The sequence below is a fragment of the Thermobia domestica genome, chromosome 12, assembly GCF_964235325.1.
Source record: "Thermobia domestica chromosome 12, izTheDome1.hap1.1, whole genome shotgun sequence".
Lineage (NCBI taxonomy): Eukaryota > Metazoa > Arthropoda > Insecta > Zygentoma > Lepismatidae > Thermobia > Thermobia domestica.
The window spans coordinates 25,844,616-25,869,475 of NC_137465.1; the positions used below are offsets into that span (position 1 = coordinate 25,844,616).

Below are 24,860 nucleotides of genomic sequence, written 5' to 3' on the forward strand. Positions count from 1 at the left end.
GTACTGCTTGCAAAACAACAAAATATCCACACACTACTTCCCGCATAAAATTCACCAGAGTTGTCACAAGGGGGCAATAGCTGCTCTCTCATCGCAGAAAGTATGTACACAAATAACTACAACGAACAATACGGAAATATAACACTCTTCAACCCAATAATCAAAATCAAAAAATGTGTAACCAAATGGTTACGAAAACTCGTTAAGGGTTAACACGTACTCCCAATACTTGTAATCCAGATTCAATCTCTGGTGAAGACAGTTTTACAACTACAGGGAAGAAACGAGCTACAGAGTCTTGACTGGACTACCATTCATCCTATTTTATTTTATTTCAGAACGAAATTTCAGTTGAATTTATGAACAAAACACCTCCTAGGGTATAACGTTATTCCTTAATACTTTGACTTCCTTCTGCTCAAGAACACAAAACGCGCTTTGTTCTGTGTTATGGTGTACTAAAGAACTAACTACTCCCAACATTTCAGACTTTCTATCCAGACCCACTGGAGACATTGGACAGTGAAACATGACAGATTGGCATAATTCCCCAAATTTACGATTTTTTCTCAGGCCTTTGGCAGCAGCCAGAGATCTGCAAATTTGTGTGTATAAACTTATCACCCCGGACTACATGCACACACAAATTCAGACCTCTACTTCAGTTGTTTCCTCTTTCTAAACATATCTTTAATGTCTAAAAATGTAGCCACTACAGACCCTGATTTCACCTCTTTCAGGTAGTTTTAGCAAAAATGTTAAGAGTTTAAAATTTTGGCTCTCCACGAGTTGGATGCGTCAAGCAATTTCCAATTTGGTAGGTCAAATACATGCTGAGATATTCAAGACAGCGTAAACGCCTAAAATCGAAAAAACGCAAAATGGCGGCAGCCACTGCGTCGCCAGGTGATGTTGCAAAGCATAATTAATTGTGGTTTTTAAGTACCCTGATATAAGATAAGCATTCATGAAAAAATTAGATATTTTTGGAGATGGTCGAACGCACATGCTTGATGACTTAGATTGGATTGACTCCTAGGACAAGCCGTCTGTTCATACGATATGTGGTTCATGTTTTCATAGAGTTCATCGAGCTCTGCTAACTAAAACAATAGAAAAAATAACGGCAAAGTGTTCCATGGCCACTAACAAATGTGATTTCTTCCGAAAATTAGCACTGGCATACAAGAATGTCTGATGAATCTACTCCATTAATCTACTCCTTATGCGTTTATGTTTCAAAAACACTTTTTAGTGTATACTCGAAATGCTGATCTAGCGTTAATCTTAAACACAAAGAAATAGTTAATTCATTTTAAACAACTGGAACAGAGAAAATATTTATTATTCGCATGTATGGAAACTATTAGATAATAATAGGGAAAATTACTAGATAATAATAATAGAAGGTTAAATAATAAACTAACGTTACTAATTTATAATTATAGTTGTAAAAAATTGAACGAAAACCTACATAGATGTTTTCTCAACACATATATAATCCCTAATAGCATCCGATATCCATGGGATGTTCTGAACTAGTCCCATTGATGTCACTATGTCGTACGGGATATTGGGACGTACTCAGGATAGCCTGAGGATATCCTATCGGGATAATCCCGGCTTTGTCAGTAGAGCGATATCCTGTGGATATCCTGGCAGGATAATCCCGACTTTGTCAGTAGAGCGATATCCTGTGGATATCCTGGCAGGATAATCAAGCGGTTGTTGATATTATTATTATTATTATAAAATATTTCTTCAAAGAGTAAATATAGTAATTATATAATACTTTTCTATTATAGTATTATTATTATTTATTAAATAATAATATAATAATAGAAAAGTATTATATAATTAGTATATTAATCCATCGTATTTTATAATTCTGCAATAACGAACTAATAATGTTCAGATAATTAATAATGATAATAAAGTTCAATCAGTACATAATTTCATACTATGTTTGAAGAAACTTCCAGCGCGGCGCGATCGTTCACTGTTTCTGCTGAGGACCGCGAAATGTTATGCAGTTGTTTCCATGATGCACTGCGCAAGGTGGGCCGTGATGGAAGTAAGTAGACTCAATGTTGTAAAGGTGATGGTTGCTTTAGCTGAAGAATATAGGGTAAGTAATTTTAGTATATTCAATACATACTTGTTGCAAATAGATTAATACACATCAAGTGTAAATGTGCAATAATTTCACTGCTTGTGAACTAGATAGTCGCAGCGTGTATTTTTGGCACTTACGAGAAACAACAGAAGTTGCTGATTCAAATGAGCGAAGCAAAATTGAGGTATTTAATGTGATAATTTATGCAACATAGCTCGACTCAAGTCTAGATAATATAACTTGCAGTGCTTTTTAAAGATTTATGCAGTTCAATCCTCCCAAAAGAATCGAATATGTCACAGTGAAAAAAAATGTAGTTTTTGATACCATAAATTGTGATTTCTGACTATAGGTTAGTTAAAGTTAGGTTTGTTTACTGTAGCGATAAAAAAATGTTACTTCTAATTCGATAAATGGGATGTAGACCCTTTTGTGTACTACTTTAAAGAAAATACAGTGATATATGTTCCCACATGTAACAGTTCCAGTTCAATGAACAGCAAGGAGCGGGCTGTTGGAGAAGCAGTAAAAACACATTAATGCTGGTCAGTGAAAATTACTGGTTTAAAAATGGTACATTTTATTTACGTGAATTTTGTTCTCTGTAACAATTTGCCGACTGGCAAGATTTTAGAATGTGTAGACCACTGCACATGTGCAATCGTGCAATAGTAATAATGTTAGCATATTTTTACGCCCAAGGGCCAAAATGTTACTAAAATTATTTCTGAAACGCGGTATCGGCACTACTTTAGCAGATGGCTCTACCAAATTTATCGACATTTCAATTTTTTTGGGGGGGGGGTGGTGATTTTCGTGCTGTTAGACTATACTACGTTCTGTTTGCTTCTGCAATACGATTCGTTTGGTGGGTTAGGTTGGGTAGGTTAGATTAAGATTCTACTAATAATTACGGTCCTTGTACCGTTATGGGGATCCAAAACTAGCAGAAAAACAGTATGATGTACCGGAAGGAAGGGTTGGTGATGTAAGGTGAATTGGAAAAAAAGGAGAAACCCATGGAAAGATAGGTAATTGGCCAGAAGTCCACTATGATGAAAATTATCTTCTTTCGTTCCTAATGATGTCCAGAATGCTAAAAAGGGCGGTGGAGATGATATATCTTTGAGTACAGGAGTACATACACGGTCCCGGTAAAGTGTCCTTGCATTCAAAACACGCGGCTGTATACCCCACTTTCAGAATTTTAGACATTACCTGGGGCGAAATAAGGAAATAGCACACAAAGAGGGTGCTGAGTCGGATGTTTTGATTGCAAGGACACTTTGCCAAAACTGGGTGTACTCACACTGCACCCCTTTTTTAAGCATTGTGTACATCACTAGGAACGAAAGAACGATGATTTGCATCATCCGATACTGTATGAAAGAAGGAGTTCTTCTGGGCAATTAGCGATGGATATTTGGTGGAATATCTGTCTCGATGTTGAGTGAACCAGGAAAACACCGTCCGGTAAAAGTCCACTTTTGCCTCCTATTATGATTGGCGTTAAGTATTCTGACGTATTTCTTAAGTACAGGGCCAAAATTAGTAAATGTCATTCGTTGTCATAAGTATGATTATTTACTATTATTACTATTAGTAAAGCCATGTTAACCTAATCTATCAAGGGAAGTGGAAAAAATGTAAATTTCGCACGTAAAACACTGGACCCCGCAACGGCACATTGACCATAAATACTTATAAATCTCCTCTATTGACTTCACTGAAAATTACTTAAAACATATTTCACCTGGACACTGGACTATATTTGGTAGGGCTATCTGATAATGTGAACACGGAGAGTTATATTTAGTAACATTTTAGTCCGTGTACTTAAGAATATAAAATTAATATTGCATCAGTCACTAGCTTTCGCATTCTAAAATCCTGCTATTTGGCCCTTGTACTTAAAAATACTATAAAAACGTTAATAAAGGCTAGATATCTGCATCATCCCCCAAACAGCATAGCCTGTGGTGGAAATAAAGGTTGTTTTGGGGTAGTGCAGTAGTAAGAAGTATCCATGTGCACAAGACATGCGATATGCGTTAAATCCCCCCCCTCAAACACACACATAGTCATAGTTAAAATACAAGGGCACTACACATGCAGATATAAAGAATAGCTACGTTCTTTTTTTTATTTTCGTATCAGTCGATAAGTAAATAAAAGTCGCTTTGTCACCCCCTTTGTAAGTTCGTACATACTCAATGAATAATCCCTAAAAGAATGAGCGTCCTGCTCTTTTGGGAACTGATGCAGCTTCATGTGTACTATATCTCTTTTGGGTATGCCAACGATCTGCAACACGAGCTTGTGTAGCCCGCTCCTTGCAGTTCTAATCTGGAACTGTCACTGGTCGGAACATGTGTCAAGTGACCATGAGCAATGTCGTTCACACAAACATATGTGAAGGGGTCATGTGTTCAATGAACAATCCCAAATTATTTATTAAAACAATGCTAGCTGAGCAAGGCTATTCACATTTAAAGATGGCGTCGTGTATACAAATTTAATCCTATGAAAGTACAAGAAATCGACCATAACTAGAACCGCTAAAAGAAACAGCAATGACTTCTTCACCCTTGGAAAGATAATTTTGTCCCCATTTAGTAGTGGTAAGCGCGTGGCAGTACAGCAAACTGAACTGCGGAATTTCTGAATTTGAAAAGGAGGGGGGGGCTAAAAATAATGGACAAATTTCCAAAACTGATTACACTTTTTTTTTGTGGAAAACCTGCGAAAGTGTGCAATAAAGGGTCTACGTTTAAAAAAAGCTTTCAAAAAGGTAATATTTTCGCAGTATTTTAACTATTGACAAAATTGTAATATGATAGCACACGGTTTGGAGCACAAAATCATTCGCATACATACAGTTTCCTAGCGAAGTGTGAACAATCGAGGAATTAGTGTAGACAGTTAAATTAAAAGGAAGAATGTGAACATTATTCAAAAAGCAAATAAACCCCTTTTCCTAAAGCTGAAAGCTGCCTCAGCGTGTTGTAAACGGAAAGAACATCATCAACTATCTAGGATTTGAAAAAATAAAAAAATAAAAACACTACAACAACACGGTGTAAGGTGAAAATGAGTTCACTCGATGCATTCTACGATACTACCAGGATTCCAACGTGGCACCACATCATCCATGCCCTGTTCAAAGTAATGTTACTCAAGGTTCCCTAATAGGTCAGTGTAGCCTGTGGTGCCTCTTTCAGTGTATGGAAATGGAGGTTTTCTTCAGGGGGAATCCGAAACTTCTACGTCCGGGCTATACGGAGGGTGATAGAGAATTTACTATTTAAACCCCCGGGGATGTGTTCCGTTCCGTTTGGCTGTATGAAGGCGTGCGTTGTCGTGCAGTAACAAGAAACCCTCTCGGAGTGCCCCCTCCTCCCCTCCCCGCCGCACATTGTTCTGGAAATGGAATTTAGCCGGACAAATGTATTTGCTCTGAAACTGATGCTACAAGAGCATTGAAAATGTTAGAACAGCTTAACACTGTCGTGCGGTGGGGTGGCACTGGCCACACTAGCTGGGTTTAAAAATAGTAGTGTTTTTTTACGTGGCCAGACACTGTCACTGGCAGTCACTTGTCAATAATTATTGGCAATTTTCAGTGATTAAATATCGAAAATAGGCATTTCTATTTGCAGCACTGTAATGCAAATGTAAAAAGCGTAAGGTAATATTTTATAATATTTATTTTGCTGCATATTTCTTTAGAAGTGTTCCGTAGTGTAGGGATTGTAGTTTTGGTTTCATGTTAGCGTGGTCCTGGTTTCAATCCTCAGCCGGAACATCCCACTTTCGGCGTCCACTCACGGTCAGGAAGCAGCAGGGGTAATGAATTCAGGGTTAGGCAAAAGTATCGGGACAGGCCAATAATACGAGACAGCATCGAATGCGGTGTCGTCATAATCGCTACACTATATGATGTCATCCAGTGATCAGAGAAGTTTATTTTATGTAATCTTAATATGTCTATATTACTTTAAGGAGCTGCTGAACCGATTGTAGTTTTTTTTTTTTTTAATTTCAAAAGTCAAAATATTTGTTTACAATTTGTGTACTTACTATTCATGCATATGTGATAGGTTTCGTGTTAAATTTTCCATATATTGCTATTTTCGATAGCATTGTTCTGTTCCATTGACCAGAATAACCCAATATAACGATTCACTCTATGGACCAATAATTCTTTTTTACGCAGGGCTCGAAATGAAAAGTTTCACGAAACGGAACGCTAGATACTTTCTGAAGTGTGCTTCAATTTGTATGAGTTTTTGTGTGGTTCATTGAATCTTCTCACGAGACGGAACGGAATGGTTCTCGCCTTTCACGAACCGGAACGCCGTCCGGTCCGCTCCGGGCCATTTTGAAAGAAAGGAAAAGGGGTAATTTAACGTCCCACGATTGTGCCAGTGATAGGGCTAAAGGGGACGATGAAGGAGAATGATGAAGAAAAAATGGTGGAATGAGGAAGTGGGAGGAAACGGGAGAAAACCCACGAGCACGGTGTTGGCCACCACAAGCTCACATGGCAATGCCTGGGATCAAACCTGGGAGCCCGAGCACTACCACTGAGCCACCGTGATCCTCCCCCCGGGTCCATTTTGAGGTCTGTTTTTACGTCAGTGTTTGAATTTCGTCCTTGAAATTAGAGCTGAAATGGTTTCAATTGATTCGTTAACAGTTTTCTGCGAGAAATAAACTGAACTGATAAACAAAAGTTGCTGATACGTGTAGCCTGTACAGTTATGGGGGGAAAAATTATATTTTTGCATGCTTAAACTCTTTATACATCTGTGTTATTCGTTTTTACCTGTTATAGAATTCCATTCCGTCAGTGCAAAATGTCTGAAGAAAAGATTCCAGAGGCACAGTATTATGTTGAATTCTCCGACGGGATACAACTAGTGCCGGTTAATTGGTTACTAGATGGGAAAAGAAAATGCTATTGGCCGAACTACAGCAGTTTTACAAAATACTATAAGGCAGTAGAGGAGAAATTAGAACCAAAGGAAGACTGGAGTATCCATAGGGTTTATGAAATTATTGGTCAATCATGTGAGTGTTTTAATATTTTCTTCACCACTTTCTTAATTATACAAAGACTTCTATTTTTTATATGGATTTTTTTTAATTTGAATTTATTGAAACTGAAAAGAAAAAGGAAAAGAAAAAAATGACAAACTTACAATTTTACAATAATATCTGTCACAAACAAAAAGTATGATTTTTTTATATTATTGTAGATATTAAGGGTCTTTCATACAGCAAAATTAAACTATACTAATTTTACAGTATTTCTATAATATCCTCAAAATCAATAAAAAGTAACTTGAAAAATGGAAATGTAGTGCAATAGACAATATTATTGTGCATGTCATACCGTTATCATGACTCATCTTTCTCGTTTTGCTGTATAGTTATTAATAGATGCGGCATGGATTTGTGAGATACACCTATAAGCTGCAAAGGGACGGCTAGATGATTCGTAAAAAGCTAGGTGCTAGGTGATTCGTAAAAATGCAAAATAATATTGTCTAGCGCACTGGGTTCACACTGTTCAATTTCTTTATCTGTTTTGAAGATATTACAGAAAAACTGTAAAATTAGTACAGTTTAATTTTGGTGAATGGAAGATCCTTGGTAATCGTAATAAAAATGAGACTGTAAACTAAGTTGTGTTTGCAATAATTGAGCGTGCTTGGTGAGAGTAATAATAAATTCCAAGATGATATATTTGCTGTCAAAAACCTACCACTTGTGGATCAATTCCTCGCTATGACATTCTTGCATTTTTGCATTCTTACATTGAAAAACACTCATGTAATAACCTGTTAACAAAGTTTATCCATACAGATGTAATACTTTATTTTACTCACTTAGAGCGAACGCTCTGACCATGAGGCTATGGGGGAAACTACTAAAATTTTATTATAACATTTTACTTAGAAAAAATACGGCCCCTTATAATGAAGTAAGGTAACACCAACGTAAATTACAGAAAGTAGAGACAAAGAATATTTTACTTACGATTTGGTGTCCTAAGTGGCAGATAGTTTCTATTAACATTGTTTAAATCTATTTATTGTTTACTTATTCAACGGTATCAGTGATATACTGATCATTGGATATTTGTGACATCGTATACGAAACTTTTTTTCTAAAAAAATCAAGAACGTAATACCGATTGGTTTAAACTTTTGTTTGTCTCGCCTGGAGTTCATGATTAAAAGTATGATGCACTTCTGTTCAACGTCCAGGAATGTGGATATTTCAATTTTTGGTTGTTTGAAGGTTACGGTTTTCATTCACAGTGCCTCAGGGTTCTTTGAATTTTCATAATAATGAGGCGTTGAATGTTACCAAACGTAATTTTTTTAAAAAATAATCATAGCGATGGTTACATAGTGGCCATTAAAAAAAAAAAAGGCTTCTGACTGCTTGTTGAGCTGAAGCGGTAGTAGCTCCTACGATTGGCATCTACACTCGTTTTTGTGATGATTTGGCGCAAAAACTACTGAACCAATCAATATTTTTGCTACTATGAAACTTTATATAAAGATTTGCCAGAAATAAATGTCTCCTTTTCTGTATACACATATGTATACAAAGTGCATGTTAAAAATGGATGAAAAAATGGATCTGAGGGAAACATGTACGAAACCAGAATTTTGACGATAACAGATTTCAGTTTCGTAAGCAAAATTCTCGTGGGCCGCAACAAAGTGCCCCTAGAGGCAAAAGTCGGGCGCAGTAGACCTAATGGGTAAAAAGTGCAACTGAAGGTAAAAATGGATAAAATAAAAGGTGGGTTTTAATTCTGTAAAGGTGCTCCCTGCCTTCCCGTCGTTATGGCTCTGGGGTCAACTTGAAAGCATTAAACGGAAAAAAATTGAAACCTCTATAAGAAGCACTATTTTTCGATTCTATAGCAGAAATCAGTGAGTTGCTGGAGCGAAGTCCCAAGTGGTCTAAGTGACACTTGGAATAAAGCCCAACAGGTGAAAACACGTTGAGTCAGTTCAAAATGGTCTTGCATTCGCTTTTGTTTAACTCGAAGCAATTCTGACATTGTATATAATTTTACTGACGAACATGATTAGAAGTGATATTAGTACCTTCTAATTTGTTTCAATATTCATTCTAGATTCTTACGAGCGTGTGATGAAGAAATTAGAACTCGGGAGAGACCAGACCGAAGTTGATACAGGTAATGAAGAATCTTTTGAGATACAGAGAAAGAAACGTCGCATACGAGCTAGAAAACAGCAATCATCATCTTCGGACGAAGATATTGCCCTTAGTGAAGCGATTAAGCAAAGTGTTTCTACAATAAAGAAGACTTTGCCACCGGTACCGAATCTCTTTTCTAAAAAGGTCGTGACGAGCACCAATGTGGATGATCCTGGAATGGCAAAAACCCCTAAGCGGAGCCCAGTCACTTCAGATGAGAGTACTGCTGTATAAGAACACGAAGGTTAGTTCCAGTAATATATAAAATTAGATCTTAAATTCAATTCATTTGTAAATTGCCATTTATAGTTTTTTAATACTTAATATGCTTTTACAGTAAAAATGTTTCTAACGCACGAAATATCAATAGTAACCTTTATTTTCAACCAGTTATCAACAATTCTATGACAAGGGTCCCTCCATACGGTACATTCCTTTTTATTTGTAGTGGGTGGGGTAACATACAGACAATTAGTCAAAATATTTTCTTCCTCAGGGTAATTCTAGGAATGTGAAATGATATTCTATGCTACTGCTGATGATGATGTGGTGTTCTGCCCGAAGACTGGTCTGACCCAAAGGTTTGTGGGTAAGGTGAATCCATATGGTGATTTCCCATTGCGTTCCATGGGATGTTGACGTCCTAAGGACAGGAACTACAGTTGAACGAGGGATCCGAATCTTTTGTTCCCAACCTGGAATTGAGCCCGGGACCCCTTGATTACAAGACGAGCTTATCCACTGGAGACATTTGTGCTATGCTATACTTTAAAAATGCTAATGCTACTAGACATTTATGCTTTACTTCAAATATAGATTTCTTTAAGGAAAACATATATTAGGTTCCTTGTATTTCTAGAAAAGTAGTCAAAAAGTAGGAAAAATGGATAGCCAATTTCCATTGTATAAAATTAAAATTAGCCAATTTTCCTTCTTCTGTTGAATAAAGTCGGAAAATCAAGAGGATTAAAATAATTAAGGAAACTAGCTGAACTAAACAACTTTTTTGATGTCAAAAAAATATTGTCACTGTTATTTACGCTTAAGAAGGCAACAAACAAATGTAAAGAAAACACTGAACAGTGACAAAGTAGTGCAGTTCAGTGTTTTTACGTTTTAGTCCACTTAGTTATTATGACTTTTTAAATCCGTGTGACTCTCCTACTTCATTCAACAGAAGGGAGGATTATTCCCGAAAGTTAAAATGTATCAATGTTTTATATCCATGCTTTATATGTCATATATCTATGTTTACGTGCACTTCATGGACAGCAGCAATATTCCTATTTCCAGAACTCCGTTTATGGGAGTAGGATACATACTTAACAATACCTTGAAAAAAAAAAAAAAGGAAAAGTGCTCAATGGTATTGTTTCTTAAAAGTTTCATCTGATGACTACGTCCGTATCTCTTGGAAATAACCTGGATAACGAGAGTTAATGTTAAAAAGGAAGTTCAAAAATCTCAAATACTACAAGATCGACGATTGTGTTAAATTCTCATTCTTATTGTAGACAATTATTAGATTTGTACTAAGTACAAAGATGTTCAGGAAAAAGGGTCACAAAGTTTCAGGGCAGAAAGATTGCATCAAAAGAAGGAAAAAGCCGTACTAAACATGTCTTTTGCGCTTCGTTTCGGAGTATGAGCTGCCGACAATGTGGGAAATCGAATTTCATAAACTATTCAACGTACAGAGTGGGGCCGCGGTGGCTCAGTGGTAGAGCGTTCACCTCTGGTGCTTAGGGTCCCGGGTTCGATCCCAGCCCCCGCCAAGTGAACTTTGTGGTGGACAAACACCGTGTGCGTGGGCTTTCCCGGGGTTCTCCCGTTTCCTCCCACATTCTTCATTCCGTACAGAGTGCGGTTTAAGCTTTCGCACTCAGTCATACCTGCTCGATTTGGAAATATATATATTCCAAAACTCTAATGCGTGCGTAAGGAATTCCTTAAAAAAATTCTGTATCGCCTTTCGTAGTAATCCCGTCCGAACGCATTGTACAGATTTGAAACACGCATTTTCTAACTAATGTAAGTATGACTTCAAGTGTACGCTTTACACAACACTAATTAGTACCATAACGTTAAATAGTTTCTGAAGTTCAGTTTCCCACGTTTTCGGCAGCTTTTATCTCCGAAACGACGCGTTTCTTTACTAAAAGAACTTTTCTTTTGATCTACCCTGAAAGTTTGTGACCCTTTTTTCTGAACATGTTTTATATTGTACATAATCATTTACTTAATAGTTTGTTTTTATTGTTGCAGGCACTGTGCGGTATCACAAGCATTGCAAGGCATCAACAGATGCAGAGATATCAGATGTAATAAAAAAGTGGCTTCGTCATGCTAAAGAGCGGGCTCTCAGGTAGAAGAACAACACTAACAATGATTAGTTATGCAAGAAAAAGTGTAAAATAAAACTAAGAACGCATTGTTTTGATGTTCTGTCATGCAGATTTAACGATCTGTGAAATCTGCAGTTAACGGTGATTTTTTTTTTATTGTAGGAACAAAAGACAACAGTTTTTCAAGAAATGTGTTTGAGTGATAATAATACCCAAGTTATTTATTCTAAATTAAAGTCGGTCGTCTTCTTCTTACAACTTAGTCACAAACAGATTATGTTGAATCATTTTTTTTTTTAACATTCGTCGCCCAAGGCAAAGACATTGGTATAACCCTTTTATGAGGGTACATATCCTCTTTTTTATTTTTAATGGAAGTGTAGGATTTACATGGATTAAACTTGAATTACTAGACTTTTTATGAGATTCAGTGCGTAGTGGTACTGTAACTGCTTTTTTGTAAGTTTTGAAATTCACTCAGAATTTTGCATTTTTTTCAACAACTTTGGTAATCGAGGTGTTGAATTGAAAAGGTTGAGAACCAGTCTCTTGGATTCATGTTGCATTTATTTTTATGCTAAAGAAACCTTTTGTGATGTGTCATATTTTGTGTTTGTGTCATTATTTGCATATGTAAATAATACTATGTGGAAGCAATTATTGTACTCAGTAATTTAGCTAAGTTTTAGCATTTATTGAAATAAAGAAAGAAAATCTACTGTACTTGGTTTTTAGCCTCAATGTAAATTATGAAATTGAAAACAAAATTTCAATCAATTTTTCAATTAATAAGAATTACATACTGTACAATATATATATAAAATCTTCTGATAGTTGATTGTTCCGTTTCTCTTCATTAATTATCTGTAACTTTGTTGCGCAGCTGATAGGATTCGGTGCCGGTGACTGATAGTTCGCAAACTAAAATCCTGTCGACACTAAACTAAAATTTAAAAAACCGTTTACTATTCTCGCTCAGCCATGGAAATGCATTGGGCGTATGGTTGCAGAGCTGCTTTCGTGGTTTATCACGACATATATTTTGAACCCGCAACTATTTTTTTTTTTATCCTTTGGTATATTATATAATAACACCACATTTCCACGAAGCTGGTATGGTTAAGCCAGTTTTCTTAGAAACTTTTTTCTCTGTTCTGAATTAGTACGTACACTAGAATGCTACGTCGAAATTAATTACATAAGTATTACAGAAAGTTCATTGTTTGCACCCTTTGTCTTTTCTTTTATTACTAAATGAAGATCTAATTAAATTTCCATTATGGTGCGGGAAATGTCCTGCTTCCGAGTGACGGACTTCATATTAGGAGTCATAGTTGGATGGACATTCAACTAGCACTCTTGACAATGGAAATTCCGTCTCTCGGAAGCAGGGTATTCAAGCATCATAAAGGACATTTATATCTTCGTTTAGTAATATAAGGAAGGGCAAAGGGTGGTCCCTCCCTTCTCCGTCCAGCTAGGCGATTTGAGATATCCATGTGACATCCACCGGACGTCCCATCGCGATGTACAAATCACGTCTCGCAGACATCACACGGACGTCTCGCGGGACGTCCATGGGATATCCATGAAGCGGACATTCGGCCGTCTGATCAACAGCTACAGGACGTCCTGCTGATATCGTGGGATGTCGCATGGACATCGCAAATATCCCATCGGGACATCCTGAGGATATTGAATGCTATTAGGGATACCTATTGTATATAGCTACGAAGAACGTAACATGTACATCTAAAAAGGAAAGGTTTGTTTCAGTTAACCACATATGTCCCATTGCGCTTTGATCCACTGCTCCAATACAGAAAGGGGGTAGAATTTATTTAATAACGATCTCCATGATCATATTATTAAGCGAGAAATTGGTTTTTGCGGATCATCCATGACTGTCTCAATTTACAATGTGATATGGAAAATACTGTTAATTAGTGTTCTCTTAAAAACTTAATGTAAACATAAACAAATGTAAGATTTTATCGTTTACCAGAAACAAAACTCAAATAAAGTTTAATTATTCAATCAACCAGATCTTACTAAATAGATGAAATTCAGTCAAAGATCTTGGAGTTACATTTGATACCAAACTTACATTTAATAACCATATAGAGAACATGATTAATGCATCTCTCGAGATGTTAGGGTTTTTAATTAGAACTTGAAAGGAATTTAACAATGTTAGCACACTGACAAAAATGTATTATTCATGCGTCCGATCAAATCTTAAATATGCTGCTATGATCCGGAATCCATCACAACAACAATATCGAAACCAACTGGAAAAGGTCCAATCTAAATTTATCAAGTACATAGCGTAAAAGAGAACTAGAATCTATCAATATTATGAAAATTATCTAACATTAATAGATAACTTCAGTATCCCTACACTTCAACGAAGGTGAAACTTGATAGATATGATTTTTCTCCATAAAGTAGTACGAAATAAATTTACTTATAATGATCTCATATCAACACTAAATTCTCATGTCCCGATCCTTAAAACTCGTGCTGATAACCGGCCTGTTATAATGCTAAAAATCAAGGACCAACCTATTATTAAATTCACCAATCCTCTTCTTATAATAAAATATGTTTCGAGCACAAAGAAATTCACATATGTTACATGAACTCTGTTTAAGAAAACTGTTGTAAAGTTATTATGTAATACATCAACACTAGAATTGGGCTTATGCCCCTTGTATTGAAAACAAATAAATAAATTTTATGTTCTCCAATGATTTACATTTGTTTCCAGGCGCGTATATGCAACGTATGTTCAAACGTGTTTTACTAATGTTATCACATTTGTTTTGTGCATGTATTGAACATACAAATAATTGACTTTTTCCGAAACAGACAATGAATTCTTTAAAGGTGTAAATTCTTGTGAAAGTTAGAGTTCTTCAATAGTAATTTAAAATTATGTACTTTTGCCTTTCTTGTTAACAATGGTGTAATTACTCTCAGTGAAAGTGTGGGATCAAGATGGAGAGTACAAATGAAAAAGCAATGGAAAATAAATTTACATGACATCTATTTTATTGAATTCCAACATACAGTCACACTTTATCTTTATTGGTGGTGAAGTATACACATTACTGATGAACTATTATGCAACAACTTTTATGCACTTCAGCGTTGGTTTGGTTCGTATCTTTTAGAGTAAATTTTGGTCAAAATACGGAAAAATCTTATTTAAAATATTGCTGAAAGATCATTTTACTTAGGAAGACCTGTATCGATCGTAACATAAAGGTTTGAAGGAAGAATTGCTCATGACATTACTCATAATCATGTGAGTATTCAATCCTAATACTCAAGGCATTAAAGGGCAAGTTTAAAGAAACCTACCGTTACGTGTGAATACTTATTTCAAGGCAAAAGTGTTAAGTTGCCTTTCATATATATTCAAATGTTTGCGATTACAATAACTAAGCTTAAGGTAAACGAAAAAAAATATGTAACGTAATATTGCAACTGTTGAAAAGAAATATTAATACAAAATATTTGAGAAGAAACGTACGTATTTAAACGTACCTGAGAGCCTGAGAATTGCTACCTCCTTCACGATTATCATTTTCTTGAACGTCCTCATCGTGATCGTTCTTACGTCCAACAGTGGCAGACTCTTCGGTGTTGTGTGTAAAAGTGTTGGTGTTACTGTGGTAAGGTTTGGCATTTACAAGTTCATCAGCTGTTGATAAACTCTTGAGCAAACATATTGTTTTCGAAGTTGCTTTCCAATCTGATATTTTTCATCCTCATTACTTTCACAAATAATATTAGCTCCTTCTGTTGAACTATCTCCTTCCTTACATACCAGACGTATTTTTAGAGGATCTTTATGATCATTAGTGTTGCTAGTACATAGTTTATAATCACATTCTTCAAGTGACTCGTTTTCTGTTTTCATTTCAACTTTAATATCAACGTTTTTTGTTTCCATTTCAGCTTTATTAAAAGTAACGTTGAAATAATGAAAGGCCATTTTGCTAACACAACAAGTGTTCACGATAGAGATCTCAAAAGTATAGCATTTCATACTCAAAAGAAACAATCCAATCTGAAAAACAAGGAAAATATCATTCGCTTTAAAACTTATAAGCTGTCCGGAAAAAGACAATGCTAAGTCCCACTGGGTGAAATTGAGTTAGTGGGTGAATACTTTCATACATTCAGTACTGCATTACAATGCATCTGAAGTGGACATGTCATTTGAATATAAACAAAAATCTAAAGGAAACATTAATGATGTTAATTTCACATACTAGGATAATAATTATGTCTTACATTTTGCATGAAATTATTTAGTATTTGGAGTGAATGTAGAAATCCTTACATATGTATCTAAAGCTAGGATACTGATTTACTCTATATCGTGTAAAATTTATATAGAGTTAGCAATTAATCTATTACTCTACCGAGTAAAAGCAGTGTTGTAATAAACGAAGCTCTTTTATAAATTTAGTGACGTAAGACCTGAGACATATATTTTTGGAAGTTTAGTATAACGCATGATACCCGCCTATTTACACCCGTACTATGTCCTACAATAGGAAAACCTTTGTTTGTGCTTTAGTATAATGATTATTTTGTTGTTCTACATGCTTAAGGTCGCCCTCTAGATATCTCTTTACAAACATGAATAAATTTAATATAAAGAAACAGGGAACTGGAAGTATACGACTTTTTTTTTAATATCGGTTGGCGATCTTTTCGTAAGATTACAATAATTCTTATTATTCGCTTCTGTATTGTAAAACCTACTCTAGCTATTTGCTTAGCGTAAGACGCACAAAATATAAAAAGCGTTTCACAGTCTTTGACGGTTGACATCAATGTTGACGGTTAACATCAGTTCTAATTACCACGATGGTTCTATGCTGTAGATGTATGGAAACCAGTCACTGTAAAGGCCGCCAAAATTTGAAAGATATCACGTACAAAAATTTCCGTCAAAGTTAAGTCTGTTTCGGAGAATACTACTGTGTACAATGGGACTTTGATGCAATAGTTGAAACTGAAATGTGAAACGTTTAAAAGTTAAAAAAAAGAAAAAAAGTGAAACTGGGAGAAGGCCATTTCAAAACCTCAAATCGGGGTTACTTTGCACCAGTCCAAAATACCGCTTAGATAAGAAATTATTTACTACCGGAACCTGCTGCATTCTATATTTAGGTAAATATTCTATTTAGGTAGATGTAGAAATGTATTTCTTGTTGGAAAAGAAATTATGAACAGTAGCGGATCCAGAAAAGTAGTTTGAGAGGGGCTTCACTCACAAAGGCTTCGATTTTTTATAAATTAAAAAAACTTTGCGGGAGGGCTTGCAGCTTAACACATAGGAATGACTAACACTAGATTTAAAAAAAAAAGAAAGAAAGAAAGAAAGAAATAATGCAATTTTGGTGGGCTTCAGCCTGAAAATCCCAAATCCTGTAAATCCACCGCTGATTACGGTTGGGATGATTTTCTTATACGTAAGGAACCACTAAGGCAAATCAGTTCACGGGGATTTTCTTTCTGCTCCTGAGTTGTTATTTTTGCGAGATATATGCTAAACTACTAGAATGTGGTCTCTGTGTCAGAACCAGAAAATACATTGTGTTCTTTACAAATATCGATAATTCAACTAAGTACTTATACCGGTACCATCATCTTAATATTTGTAGGCTGCAAAAAGTTTTGTGTAGAAAGTAAAATGTATAGATAGTAAAGGAAAACATTGCACATAAATGTTATGTTCGTATGTTGGACATATATTTTTATGCTGTGGAAAGTAATCCCACCTATGCGGTTACTTTGCACCGAAGTTTCTATTTCAATAACTATGGTCATACTGAATGTTTACTAATGAACTTGTACTAATGCTTTCCTGACATGTCTTGCTATTATATGTTTAAAATACAGATATCTAAATCATTACGTTGATAAGTTACATGCGATTTTCTTCAAAATTGGTTAAATCTTGTGCAAAGTCTTACAAAGTACCCCGTCTTACGATAAAACCCTAAAATATGTCATGTAAATTCGAATGGATTAAAAAGTAAACTGTTTTTAAAGTAAAATTTTCTAACACGCTTTTAAGTACGATACTTTAGTTGCGAAGTAAATCTGATTCAATGTCTTATTAAGTTTAGATATATCCATATTCCAGGGAAGATTTTTATCTATGAATATTCCTGAGAACTTGGTTGATTCACATAGTATAATTCGTTATTTTCAATTAAAATATTTACAGGCTGTGCATGTTTGTTGGTACATGATGAAAATTTCTTGGTCGTGTCTTTTCCACTTTACTATTATATTAGCGTCATCTACATAAACAATAGTTCTGCTGGAACAATATTACGTGGTAGATCGGTAATGTGTATCAAATAATGGATCAGATACGAATCTTTATTGTACTCCACATGATATTTCTTATTTCACGAATATGTGGTATGTCTGTTACTCTATGTAATATCTACTACTTTCCGGATACGAATTACACCATTTGGACGCAACGCATTTCATTCCATCATCTTGTTGCTTTGAAAGAAGATTTCTATGTGGAACTAACTCAAGTACATTGCAAAGATCAAGGAAAACACCTATGTATTTCTCTTTACTATCTAATATTTTAAGTGCAATTTCTACGAAGTTATACAAAGACAGTCACAAATACATAATATGTATATATATAGCAGTTTCCGATTTCTCTTTCAAGAACCGTGTATTAGATTATCGTGTATTAGTACATCCTGTTTAAGTATGTTACGCAAAACAAAATGTGGTTTCTCGAAGTTTAGAGGAGTGAAATAGGTCTACAATTTTCGACCGCTAATTAGTCATCTTTTACGCAATGGTTTTAATTTTGTATATTTTAATATGTTAGGGAATTCCGCATTTATGAATGACATTATTATGGGTGCACACTAAAGGTCAGTGATATATTTAATGCTTTTCTTTACAATATTTGGTGATATGCCAACTACGCTAGCTAAGTATTTTCCATTTTTTTTACCACTTTTATTATTTCTGTATTAATAACTGTGTGTAGATACATCGTATTCTTGCATATATATGAGAATGATTTCAAAGTGAATAGTGCCGACCCATTGCTACACATTTGTGATAACTTGCTGTTTTTTATTTTTATTTTATTTTTTTAAGTGGGTCAGTTATTACATTTCATTACGTCGCCATTTTTAATTATCTCTAAATTAGACTCAACATTAGGAGTGTTTACATATAACTCGCTCTGCGCCAGTTTCCAAAACTAGTCTGAATATTGATCTTTTTCATTATTGTGTAATTGTGTGATTTTTTGCTGCTTTCAGAACTCCTTTACATATCTTCTATGTACCGAGCGTTTAGGTTGTCTTGGTGGTGTTACACATTTTACAATAGGGAATGCTTGATTGAAAGAGAATGTTACGGTATCAGTGAAGCAACTGAAGGCTTAATTAAAGTGAGTATGCATGTAGATCTCGTGACAATTTTCTTTTTAAAAGATAATAAAATATTGCAAGTTTTCATCATTAAATTTGCTTTTGTTGCTTTACTTCCCTTTACATTAAAAAGTGCATCTTACTGTTCTGTTGGTATTCTTATCCGATAGTGATGTGCATGTTGTCTTACGGCAAAAATGGCGAGAAAATATGTCTCAAGATGTCATACCTCTAAATCTGGAAGAATTTAGCGACAGTGCCGGTGATGTTTTTGATGCAGAGCCATTTCACAAGATTCAATGGTTTTTGTCAGTTTTTGCATACTGCACAAAAAAATACTAGCAGCAAACTATTTATTTTAAATTTAAGAATATTACCTGCGAGCGACTGATTATACAGAAAAGATCTATGCACAAAAATTTCAAAGATATGCATTTACTAGGCCTACCCCAAAGAAACACCTTTATACTCAAAATTCCACCACAGAAACTGCAATTTTTATAAGAAACTTGCTTTGTTATTTTTATTTTTTTTTTATCTACAAAAGGACTTCACATCCAAAATCGATAGAATATAGTGGATTAAAATGCTGAAAATGGGTTTTAAAACTACTATAAATAAATAAATAAGTAAATTACAGTGCATGAGCTTCTTTCTGCATATATGTCTCTCTAACATTTTATTTACTATTAATTTTATTCAATAAGTAATGCACTTTCCAATATTGCCATACTGGTGTAGAATGTTTATTCAGATCCATATATTAAAAAAAAAAAAAAAAAACACAGGAAAAATTTGTAATAATATTTCATTGGAATAGTATGTAATTAATGAAAAGTTTATGTGCTCTTACCTATTAGATGCTTAATTACGTGAAAATATATTAACAAAAGTCGAAAATATGTGCACGTACTACCCCATCAGGTAAATATTGGTAGATTTCTAGAGGACTATATGATGTGTGACAAATCTAAAATGATATTACCAAAAAGATATATTTGTATCGTGAAAGCAGTGGTTTTCCACAATCCTAGATTACTTTATACCGATCATCGCAGAAGCAGCCGTTCACTACGGACGAACCCCGCGTTACCCGCGGGAGCTCCCGTTGCGCTAATTCGCTGACTCAATTAGATAGCATTCGTGCTTTCTAGTGGTCACCTATCACAGGTTGATTGGTGTTTTTCATGAGACTCCTTAAAACGAATCTGCACAGGGGAATGCAAGTGCACAGCTCAGCGCAACGACTTTAATAAAACGATATATTAGTTTCGTGAAATTAAGGGTATTTTACAATCCAAGAAGACACGTATACCTAACATCGCAGATGCGTCTAGTCCCTACGGACGTAAACCGTGATACCGTGTGTAAACCTGTCTGCGTTCCTGCCCAGACTTGGTTAGAGAGTATTCCAGCTTTTTACTGTCCGAATAGGACATCATGGTCGGTATTTTTGTACAAGACTACTTAAAGTGAAACTGCATGTGGGAATGCAAGTGCGCATGTCAGAGATGATCGCTGAAGGTACAGAAAATGAATGCTCAGAGATATTTCATGAATTTCTGCTTGGACCCATAAACTCAATCAGCACGCGTATTCTTCCAAAATAAAGAGGCCACATCAAACTTTCGAACGCTTTGTGATCTATAATGTTTGCATTACTGGATTTAGAGATCTAGTTGTGTTAATATAAGAAATAGATCTGTTTAGATGAAGGGAAACAGATCTTAATGAAATTTCTACATTTTTTTAATTCTGCAAAAAGGCAGGGCTCCATCAACTAAACATCAGGCTAGGCAAAAAAAAAAAAAGCCAGTATTCTCGGATGCGTGTCTCGTTTTTTCACTATATTATAGCTAATGAGCACATGCAAACTAACTGTTGCCCCGCACTATTTGATGGGCACTTAGCTCAAGTTCATTTGTGTGTTCTGCATTATAGCTTTCCTTATCTTTGATTGGACCCAATATTTACACGCAAAACGTGCACAAATCTAATTTTAAAAAAATTCTGGTGGATAGCATGAATTTTATCTGTGCTAAGTAGGATATTGTTTCATGTGGCCAAGGGAAAAGTAATCTGGAGAACAATGACAAGAACCATTAGGGTGAAAAAAGAACGTGAAACACTAACCGTACATAAAGATTGACGACTCCACATTGTGAATATACACTTTATATAAACTCACGGCGCAAATTCAGGTTGGAATAGTGATGGGCAGTGGGAATATTCCCATCGGGAAGGAATTTAAAAATGGGAACATTTCCGGGTTTTTCCCTGACCTATAAATTCCCGGGAAGGAATTTATTTCCAACTTTTTATTTTACCTTCCAAATTATAAGAACCATATGACTAATTAATTTATTTTAATATATTATTATTTACTTCTAGGTTTTAAAGAATTTGGAGGTTAAAAATTTAAAGTTCTTTGACTGTACTTTATATAACTAATTATATGATTTTTTAAGTTATATTTGAATTTGCACTGAAAAGTAAGCAAATTGTTTATATTGGGGTGCCAAAACTAGCAAAAAGTAGGATGATTTACGGAACAAATTAGTTAATAGTGATGTTCAAGTAGTCATGAAAGTATCAAACACAATTTTTTAGGGCAGTAAGGGATTTGTAAAAACCGTAAAGATACACCGTAAGTGGAAGTGATTTATGTGAGAAAAGGAAGTGAATTGTTGGTAACGAAGATATAAAACAACGTGCCATGCGGGGCTCTAACCCGTATTCAGTCGCTAACGCTCGCTCTGCAATGCTGTCTGAATTTAATATTGGTAACGTATGAAACCATAAAACAACCACATCAGAATAGAATATCGCAAAAAAAGGTGCAAAAGCTGGCCCCCAATGCTAAACAACAGCCAAAATTAGCAAAGTACTAATTTACAAATGATGGAAAGGACCATTTTGTAAAGTAATTTAGAATTAAGTAAACTTATGTAGAACTAGAGATGAAGTACTATTAATAAGCCCTGAACCACCCTTAGTAATAGACGTCGGTCTGTCTCCTCTCTCTGACTCAAACTTCTGAAGAGGTGCTGGGACTTTTCTTACATGTGAATTAACGCACGAAATTTCGAGAAATGGGCAGGAGGAAAGGTCGTGTGTGGCAATGTAACATGCAAAATCATAAAGATAAGAAAGTATCTTCAAATATTGTGAACATATATATTTATGCGCAAATGTTGACAAGATTGTTTATAACATTTAAAAATTTAATATTTTTATAATATCAGTAGTAGAATCAAGTTTAGAAAAGCTACTTACATGTAAATATAAACTGTTAGGGGTTTAAAAGTATTAGTAATTTTTTCACACATATTTAATTGATAGAACAATTGTAAATAAATATACATCTATGCGTACTCTCTAAATATAATAGAATATTAATCAAATAACATATCATCGTTCAGAATATACATTTTAAAGACTCCTCTGGGGACAACAGAAATAACTTAACTGTGATATAAAAACGAATTTATCTTTGAAATCATAATATAGTAATAGAATGCAATTTTCTTTGTAATTGTACATAAATTCCCGGATAAATTCCCATTTTGGGTATCTTCCCGGGAATATTCCCGAAAAATATCTTCCCGGTAATTTACCCATTACTAAATATGAAACACTTTACTTGAAACGCACATAATGATCTAACCTTGTCATTATTTTTACTGTATTAATTTTTTTTCTAGAATATTCAATTGTTGCATAATACTTTATTCAGGATACCAACTGCAAAACATATTACCAACAGCACAACATATTAAATCATACTAATAATCGTGTGTATAAGAGACAATATCCGGGTTTCTGTTCAGGTCTTCTACTAAACGTCACCCTAATAATTTTACCGCACCATTATTTTACGTTGCTGATTAATTAATTGCGAGGGGAAAATGTAATATTTTTTCAAATAAATTTGCCCTTGTACTCTACGTTGGTAGAGTTTACGGAACTGCCTCTAATGTTTTGGTTTCTCGAACATAACCTAAACAAACCATAACTAACCATACTATCTCTCGTTTAGCATTAATGTACGTGTGCAGGTTTCAACAAATGTGGGCAACTCTTTACTTTTGGTCGCACATGTAAGATCTCTGCTGAAAGAGTTGTTTCTTTGGTGCGATATCTAGTGTAATAGTTCACAAAACATAGCTGAGCGAGTGACAGCTAGCGAAGGAGGTTGAAGCTCCGCAGAGTTTGCTGTTTTGTACCTGTATCACAAGGCTGAAGTCACTGTGCGACCCAAAGTAAATTTTTGCCAAATATATACCCCGTTCGCAATTTCAGATTACAAACTATCACCCAAGTATTCATTAATATGATAATACATTTTGTTAAAAATAGACAGAAAAAGGCAATAAGATCTATTTTTAATCTACCACCAAGGTCCTCATGCAAAAGGGTCTTTCAGTCAAATAAAATTTTAACTGTGCCTTGTCTGTACATACACAAAAGTATCATATATGTAAAGAGGAATGAAAGTAGTTTTCTTTATGTTGACGATGTACATTCATGCAACACACGACAAAAGAATAACATATTCACAGCATACCAAAACCAGGGGACTCTTGATTCAGCTTTTCTGCTCTCATTTTTCCCAGGATACTTTGAGGCCGGTGACGTCACGTGGAGGTATCGCGGTATTTTTCAACAGAACAAGTGAAATGCTGCATAAACAATTACACTACTGTTTCAAGATGGGCAAAAATCATGTTAATTGCGAAGTAGCTTATTGAAATAAGAGAGGAAGCAATACAAATGAATTAATGTTCCATCGATTCCCTAAAAATGATGAACTTCGAAGAAGATGGATTTCCCGCGATAAGCAAAAGAACAAGTTTAATATGGATAACGCACGAATATGTTCTTACTTTTCACCACAGGATTATCAAAGGTTTGAAAAATGAGCTTGTAGGTTTCCCGCAAAAGTAGTGTTCAAGATCTGACATGGTTCCTTCATTATTGATATTAAACTGGCATGAGGAAAAAAATATAAACTAGACGCTAGTGAAGTTGAAAAACAGGTGTGCATCAACAATAATTTATTTTGCTTTTATTTGCATTTGTTTCTGAGGGCCTGAAACTTAAGGAGTTTATGTACGTAAAGCGCAGTGGAAGAGGGTACCAACGAGAATATAAATGTATACTCATATATTCTTTAGTTTAAATGATATTTTTAAATTCTGTTGAGTATCTGAATCGTTATTCTGGTAAAGTACTCAAAGTGCACTTTGAGCACAATATTCGTAGGAACCTATTACGAACCGAACTTAATCTAACCTTACCTAATCTTGTCTAAACGAACCGTACTTGTTATGTATAAATTACGTTGATCTTATTCCTTCTCCAATGCCACATCGTGAGACAAAATCACTTGTTCTGCTCAAAGTGCACTGTTATCATTATTCTTATAATTGAAGGGTTGACCGATAGAGGGAGCTAAGCCACGGAAACTAAATTCCAAGAAATCGAAGGGTAAAATGGAAGACAAATAACTGCAAATTTTCCCCTGTGAAGGTGGTTCTTTTATGTATGTATACCCAGTGGCGTATTTAGGGGGGGGCTTCCGGGCTTAAGCCCCCCCCCCCGAAATCTTACTTACTATAGTAAAGTATATGAACTATCTTGCAGTATTTTCACATTTTCAGGCAAAGCCCCCTCCCCGAAAGTTAGCAAAGCCCCTCCCGA

At 35.1% G+C, this 24,860-nt stretch overlaps 2 protein-coding genes across 8 annotated transcripts in view; one reads left to right on the plus strand and one right to left on the minus strand.

Moving 5' to 3' along the window:
• Positions 1-24,189, minus strand: part of LOC145666371 (uncharacterized) — a 46,294-nt gene extending 22,105 nt beyond the window's left edge. Inside the window, exons 1-3 of one of the 7 annotated variants that reach the window (XR_014127731.1) lie at positions 21,291-21,489; positions 15,262-15,787; positions 7,151-7,281 (exon numbers count right to left, since the gene is read on the minus strand). Coding sequence is in view for 1 of the 7 variants with exons in the window: in XM_081733543.1 (XP_081589669.1) it covers positions 15,404-15,787; positions 21,291-21,317 (411 nt within the window). In the remaining 6 variants the exon portion in view is untranslated. The other 6 variants (XR_014127732.1, XR_014127735.1, XR_014127730.1 and 3 more) reach the window with 6 other exon arrangements.
• On the plus strand, positions 2,000-14,391 carry LOC145666370 (uncharacterized). Its single transcript, XM_081733542.1, has 4 exons — positions 2,000-2,128; positions 6,954-7,189; positions 9,279-9,608; positions 11,630-14,391. The coding sequence occupies exons 2-3, from the start codon at positions 6,976-6,978 to the stop codon at positions 9,596-9,598; spliced, it is 534 nt and encodes a 177-aa protein (XP_081589668.1). The 5' UTR covers positions 2,000-2,128; positions 6,954-6,975; the 3' UTR covers positions 9,599-9,608; positions 11,630-14,391.
• Positions 24,190-24,860: the final 671 nt, after the last annotated feature.

What these genes read in the sequence shown, in the direction of transcription:
- LOC145666370 (XM_081733542.1), top strand. Translation starts at nt 6,976, where the DNA reads ATGTCTGAAGAAAAGATTCCAGAGGCACAGTATTATGTTGAATTCTCC. An exon ending in TGAAATTATTGGTCAATCAT is followed by an intron (nt 7,190 to 9,278) that starts GTGAGTGTTTTA and finishes TATTCATTCTAG; the next exon opens with ATTCTTACGAGCGTGTGATG.